General features: G+C 39.5%; 1 protein-coding gene across 22 annotated transcripts in view; it reads right to left on the minus strand.

The window, feature by feature from the left end:
* Positions 1-7,154, minus strand: part of TTN (titin) — a 268,315-nt gene that overhangs the window by 25,351 nt on the left and 235,810 nt on the right. For all 22 annotated transcript variants that reach the window (XM_063115514.1, XM_063115619.1, XM_063115522.1 and 19 more), the window contains 9 exons: positions 6,489-6,785; positions 5,795-6,382; positions 5,399-5,701; positions 4,994-5,290; positions 3,285-3,572; positions 2,873-3,172; positions 2,313-2,615; positions 1,915-2,220; positions 32-1,798 (listed from right to left, as the gene is read on the minus strand). In XM_063115514.1, coding sequence (XP_062971584.1) covers positions 32-1,798; positions 1,915-2,220; positions 2,313-2,615; positions 2,873-3,172; positions 3,285-3,572; positions 4,994-5,290; positions 5,399-5,701; positions 5,795-6,382; positions 6,489-6,785 — 4,449 coding nt within the window. The remainder of the gene's footprint in view (positions 1-31; positions 1,799-1,914; positions 2,221-2,312; positions 2,616-2,872; positions 3,173-3,284; positions 3,573-4,993; positions 5,291-5,398; positions 5,702-5,794; positions 6,383-6,488; positions 6,786-7,154) is intronic.

Consider the following 7,154-nt stretch of genomic DNA (forward strand, 5'->3'; position numbering starts at 1 on the left):
AATTAAATATGTTTGAATAACAATCACTTACCTACTGGGGAAACAGCTAAGGTAAATTTGCTTGGGTCGCTAGGTGAGCTTAGGCCAGCGGAATTTTCGGCATATACACGGAACTGGTAATCCAGACCTTCTATTAGTCCAGTAGCTCTATATTCTCTTCCAGATATTGGTGATGTATTAACTCTTTGCCAGAGGATGCTATTTCTTTCTTTCTTCTCAACATGGAATCCAGTAACTTCTGAACCACCGTCATAAACTGGAGCATCCCAAGTTAGTGACATGCCATCAGAAGTCACATTGTATATAACTGGCTTTCCTGGAGGACCAGGAATCCTGAACTGGTGTTTTGCCACAATAATGTTGGAGACGAGTGGTTGGCTGACTCCGTATCTGTTTTCTGCCCTAACTCTAAACTGATATTCAGAGTCTTTGACTAGATTAGGAACTTTGAAAGTTGTCCTGGCAACACTTGAACACACCATCTTCCAGTTAGTTTGTGAAGTTTCCCGCTTCTCAATGCTGTAACAAGTAATTTCTCCTCCTCCATCATCTTCAGGCACATCCCATGACAGGATGACACTGTCAGCCTTGATTTCATCAAATCGAATGGGTCCTTTGGGCTTTGATGGTGGGCCAAGGGTGATGACTGTAATGGGGAATGAGTTTCTACACACTGCGTTATCAAGAATAATGGTGTATTTCCCTCCATGTTCCTTCTTGACATTCTTAATACTAAAAGTAATTTTGTTTTCAGTTTTACTGAAACGAACAAATTCGCTTTCTTTCAATGGCAAGCCGTCTTTCAGCCAACTGATAGATGGTTTGGGTTTTCCTTTATAAGGTAATTCAAGGTGCACATTATGCCCGATTCTCACGGAGACTTGTGCCCCGGGGATTTCTGACAGGTCGACTTCAGGTGTAATTACAAGTTCTTTCACTGTAATTGGCCCAATAGTGACAGCATCGCTCAGTCCTTTCTCATTTTTGGCAAATACTCTGAATTCCAGGACTGACTGTTCCTTGAGTTGGCAAACCTCAATTTCACATGTCTTACTTATGCCAGCATGTGACCATGTTTGTTCACCTTTACCTTTCCTTTCCACAATATAATCTGTGATGATGCTTCCACCATCAAAGTCAGGTTTGGTCCAGCTCAGGGTAACAGATGTCTTTGTTGCATCTTTCATTGAGAGATCGCGTATAGGAGCTGGTACTTCAGCAGCCTTCACCGGCTCGGTAATTTCACAAGGTTCTCCGATTCCTATTTCATTTTCTGCAAGGACTCTGAAGAAGAATGGAATTTTTTCTGACAAGTCTGTTATCTTAAGGGATGTGCTGGAACATTTGTGTGACACAACAGACCATGTTCTCTTTGTGGCATCTCTCTTTTCAATGACATAATTAATTATGGGAGATCCTCCATCTATAAGAGGAGGATCCCAGAGCAAAGTGACCGTGCCTCGAGAGACATGTTTAACCTGTAGTTTCTGGCAAGCGGCTGGTGTATCAAGCACCTTAACATTCACGGTTGAAGACTTTGGTTGACCAACTCCATTTTCTATTGTGAGAATATATTTTCCTGTGTCATTGCGAGTAACTTGAGGAATAGTGAGTAATGAAGATGAATCAGTGTTTTGAATGCTGTATCTGGCATCACTGCCAAGATTCCTCTCATCTTTTCTCCATGTGACAGTAGGTGGAGGCCTGCCTTTAAAGGGAATTAACACTTGTACATCTTCACCAGCTTTAGCTATAATAGAGGTTCTGAGAGCCACATCTAGGTCGATCTCTGGTTCCTCTGTAGACATAAAATGGACATGTACAGTGAATTTTAAAAGCAAGAAAATGAGTGATTTCCTGGAATTACTCTAACAATAAAAAAATAAAAGCATAATCACACCAATAGGTACATACCAAGTATATCTTTAGCTTGTGCAGGTTCAGTCATTTCTATAGGTTCTCCTTGTCCAGCACAGTTTACGGCAGATACCCGGAAGTAGTAATTGACTCCAGGTTGCAGGTTAGATACCACATACTCTGTAGTTCTGACTTCTCCTTTAGTAGAGACAATTGTCCATTCCTCTTCTTCTCCTTGTCTCATCTCGACAACGTACCCAGTAACAGCACTGCCCCCATCATAGACAGGTTTACTCCAGCCAAGAGTAATGGATGACTTAGTTGAATCTGCAATTCTTATCTTAGCGGGTGGGCCTGGAGGATCTGGAATGACCATTCACAATACACTAATTACACAATCACGTACAATTCAGTCACACAAAAAAAGACATAGATGAAGGTGTACGAGCACTTACCAACAGGATCAGCAGCTTTGTAGAAGTCAGATGGTTCAGAAAATGGACCCTGTCCAGCAGCATTCACAGCACAAACTCGGTATTGATAGTCACTGTTTTCTGTGAGTCCCGTCACTTTCTGTCTGGTGTCACGGATAGTCTCCTTTAGTACTTTAAACCATCCTAGACTCTTCTTGTCTCGTTTTTCAAGGAAATAACCACTTATTTCATTACCACCATCTGCAACTGGCCTGTTCCAGATAACAGTCATTGAATTCTTGGTAATCTTTGTCACCTCTGGTATGCTTGGTGGCCCAGGTGTAACTATTTAGAAAGGAAAAGGAAAATGAGTTCAAAGGATCAACAGTACTGATAAATTCTACCTTTTGATCTTGAAATCCTATCCAAGAATATTAGTTTCATTTATTATATTTTCTACCTTGTGAAAAGGATAGTAAATGAGACAAGATGTGATACAAAAGAAAATCTTTTAAAGAAAACATTCACAGGCTAGTAGAATAGTTTATATTTTACAATTTTGCACGTGTTTTATTTCAGTTTTTAGTGAAATAATGTCTCACCAAATGCATTCTTGGCTACAACTGCATCAGATTCCAGGGCCTCGCCAATTCCATATTTGTTCACGGCTCGGACCCGGAAGATATATTCATTTCCTTTGATGATTTTGGTGGTTGTGATGATGCATTCTTCCAAATTTTCAGACACCATAGACCACACGACACGGCTTGTTTCACGCTTTTCCACTATGTAGTGAGTGATTTTTGCACCACCATCATCAGCTGGAGGCCGCCAGAGAAGGGTTATCTTTTCAGCAGTGACAGTCTTAAATTCAATTGGTCCACCTGGAGGTCCTGGTTTGTCTGTCAATGAAAGAACAAAACAATATGTCAGTACTTTTAAAAAGCTTACTAATTTAAAATAACTAAGCTTTAGGCAAACAAAATATGACATTTGTCTGTATTCAGCACCTACCAAGGATCTGCACTCTGATGGTGGCTGAGGCTGAGCCCATGGCATTCCTTAGTTTTAATTCATAGCTTCCACTGTTAAGGCGATTAGCATCTCTGATGAGTATAGATGCAAGGTCAGTGGTGTTTTCAACACACACCAGTGCATTGGTTTGTAATTCTTTATCATCTTTATACCACTCAATTGTAGGCTCAGGTTTACCAGAAATGCCAGCTCTGAGCTTCACGGATGTACCTGCTCTGTATTTGACGACTTCCGTATATTCTAAAGGCAAATCAATTACAGGCCCACCTGCAAGAAAAACAGTTGGAAATATTTAAAATATCATAAGGATGAAAAAAAAAATGGTTGCAACAACCCTAAAGGTCATTGGCCCTTATTAAATTATATATATGTATGTTTGTGTATATATAAATACAAGTATATATATTTATATAAATACATAAATACACATACACACACAGTAGTTCTAATCCTCCTTTAAATATTTAATTTTTACAAGCCACTCTCCTATTTCAGATGGGGAAGAAAGATTGTAAGCAAGCTCTATATTCCATGTGACATTGCACTAATTGCCCAGGGACTTAAGTGCCATTTAAATGTGTTTTAAAAGTCTATTAGGGATTTTATTACAGTGATGAAATGGGATATGGTAGCAAGAACATCCTGAAGAAGCTGCATTATACATTTTCTTTCACTGTAGCCTATCTTTCTTCTTCTTCTCACCACCTGCTATTCTTTTTCTTTTCTCTTCTCAGTTCACTGATATCCAAGTGTGGGCAGTTCACATCAGATCCTAGAAGTCTGAATTCTGTGCTCATAGAGCTATATACTTACTGGAAAGATTTTCTGCCAGGCTGCTTAAAATTATTAGAAACAGAACTAAATTTGGATTGCTTCACAGTCTCACAATTACTGAGTCAGTGTCCACAAAGCCTGATTCATAAAGAGCGGCCCTGGAATTCTCAGCATGAGGATAGGAGTGGATACTTCTGCCCAGATACTATAGTGGCTCAATTTCCTCCTTGAAAATTGATAACTTAGAGAAAAAGTGTCACAGAGTATCTGACTCTCATGACATTTCAATTTCAAACTGTTTTGGAGTTGAATGTGCTGCTTGTTTTCCAGAATGGTCATGTATATGTATTTTGGACTGACAGTGATATAGATGGGGCTCTGGAGTCTGTCTGTTTGAACCCCCCTCCATCACTAATGAACTTTTTGACCTTGGAGAGGTTACATAAACACCCTAAACCTCAATTTCTTTTTGCAAAATGGGCTAAGTGGAGGGCTGTTAGAACTAAGGGAGAGAATTCATGGAAATTACCTAATAAATGTTAGCTGCTGCTAAAACTATCATCACCAAAGTCTCTGTTTAGTCTTTCACTTATTTAAGAGCAGTATTCTCTGGGGACTCAACCATGGTTTTAATTATTGACTCTGATAATATACAATAAAATGAAAGCACCGACTCATATACTCAAAGAATCATAAAAGGTTGAAATTGGAAAGGCCATTAAATATCCTGTAGTCCAAATCTCTCATTTTACAGTTAAGTCAAGTGGTCTGGAGAGGTTAAGGAATTTTCCTAAGACTCCCAGGTAGTTCATAATTTCTTCCAAAAACAATTAAGACACACAGTAAAAGCTTTAAAAGTAAGGAAAAATATTGAGTTAAATAGCTGTTGGAATTCAAAGTGTGAAAACGCTTACCGTAAGAATCTATGCATGTAATGGGGCCTACTACCTCAGATGGATTGCTGATGGAACCAACAGCATTCCTAGCAAAGACACGGAACTCATACTGGGAATTCTGAGTCAAGCCAGAGACCATGAATTGAGTCTCAGTAACGTTAGTGAAGCTAGCCTTGGTCCATCTGCCATCTGGAAGGTCACGTCTCTCAACAATGAAGCCTGTGATCTTGCTTCCTCCATCAAAAGCTGGTTGTTGCCATGAAAGGCTGACAGAGTTCTTTGAAATATCAGTGACACGAACATTTCTTGGGGGTTCTGTGGTAATAAGACAAAGCAGATTAGCGGCACTTATGTCAATAGTATTTTGCTTTGCAGAGAGAAGATTTGTGTTTTTAAGTTGTCCTTCTCACAACAAGTACATACCACAGGCGTCAATGGCCAAGACTGGTTCGGAAGGATGGCTGGGTTTTCCAACACCAGCAGCATTTTCTGCATATACCCTGAATTCGTAAATAAGTCCAGCACTGATTGTTGTAACTTTGAAGTGAGTTGTGCGGATGACCATTTTGTTGACTTTTTGCCATAAAACACTGTTTCTGTCTTTCATTTCCAGGTGATAGCCTGTGACTGCACTGCCTCCATTGGACACCGGTTCATGCCAGCCCACAGTGATGCTTTCTCGAGTAACATTAGTGACCCATGGTGTAGATGGTGGACCAGGTCTTGCTACAAAAGAGAAAAATCCCATAGGTTAATGCGGACATTAAAACATTTATGGTAAATGAAAATCTGGGGTCTTTGAAAAGTTTGACAACTTACTGTATGGTAGTTTGACAGTCACACAAGCTGAGTCTATATGATCACTGATGCCAAAGCGATTTTCTGCTTTGATGCGGAATTGGTATTCTTCTCCTGTAGTCAGTTTCATGACTTTAATCATGGTCCTTGCAACTGTTGCAGACACTTCAGTCCATACTGTGGTACTTGTTTCTCTCTTGAGTACAATGTAATTGGTCACTTGACTTCCACCATCATACTTAGATGGCTCCCATTTGAGAGTCACGCTTTCTTCACTTACATCACTAATAACAACAGGGCCAGTTGGAGGACCAGGCCTGTCCAGCACGATGATGTTAATGAATGTTTTGGTCGTTCCACTGGAGTTGGCAGCAGTGATCTCATATTTTCCAGCATCAGCAGCGACACTTTCTTTGAGATTGATGGTCAGGTTCTCAGCAGTAATTTCAGTATTAAATCTCATGGTTGCCTTCAGGGGGACACCATCTCTCGATAAGGTCACTTTGGGCAGTGGTTTTCCAGAAATTGGAATGTCAACTTTAAGGTTTGAACCAGCTCTAACATATACGGTGTGACTTGGGAAATTCTTCATATCAATTTCAGGTGGTTCTGAAAAATAAGAATATGGAAAATGAAGGTGAAAAAAAGTTCCTAAAACGGAACTTAAATCAATGCAAAAAAGTTCAAATTTTGCTTCTATATCAAATTGATATACCTAGTTGCTCCTTAACAAGAACAGGAAGCAGAAGCTCTCTTGGGTCACTCAGGCCAGCTTGATTTTCAGCAAACACCCGGAAAAAGTATTCAGAATTTTCTCTCAGACCAGAAACAACGTGATGGGTTGACTTTACCACTGCACATTTAATCCAGTTTTTCTGTCCTTTTTCTAGTGCTTCCACGACATAGTGCACAATTCTGCTACCACCGTCATGTTCGGGCTTCAACCAAGTCAGGGAAACACTATCTTTGGATACACCTGTTACTCCAAGTTTTTCGGGTGGGCTTGGTTTTTCTAAGAAAATAAAGCATCAAAAGAAAGAGAACAATTATGATAACTTTTTTTCCATGTGCATTCTTCATGCATTGTCAAATGAAAACTTAGATGAAGGGCATATATTTAATTTGAATCTTTCTTATTTTTTATATGACCAATTTGACTTCTGAGCCAACCAAGGCTCACCCAGGCTTTGTCATTACATGTTATAGCATTTAAATTCAAATTAAGTGTCAAACAACCAGATTAAATGACAAAATTTAGCCCAAATACATCATGGGTATAAAAGGAGTAAGATAAATATTCTTGTAAGAAACTTCATCATATGGTTTCTGCACACACACACACACACACACACACACACACACACACACACACAAAATCTAT

Source organism: Cynocephalus volans, chromosome 1, assembly GCF_027409185.1.
Source record: "Cynocephalus volans isolate mCynVol1 chromosome 1, mCynVol1.pri, whole genome shotgun sequence".
In the NCBI taxonomy this organism is placed as follows: Eukaryota; Metazoa; Chordata; class Mammalia; order Dermoptera; family Cynocephalidae; genus Cynocephalus; species Cynocephalus volans.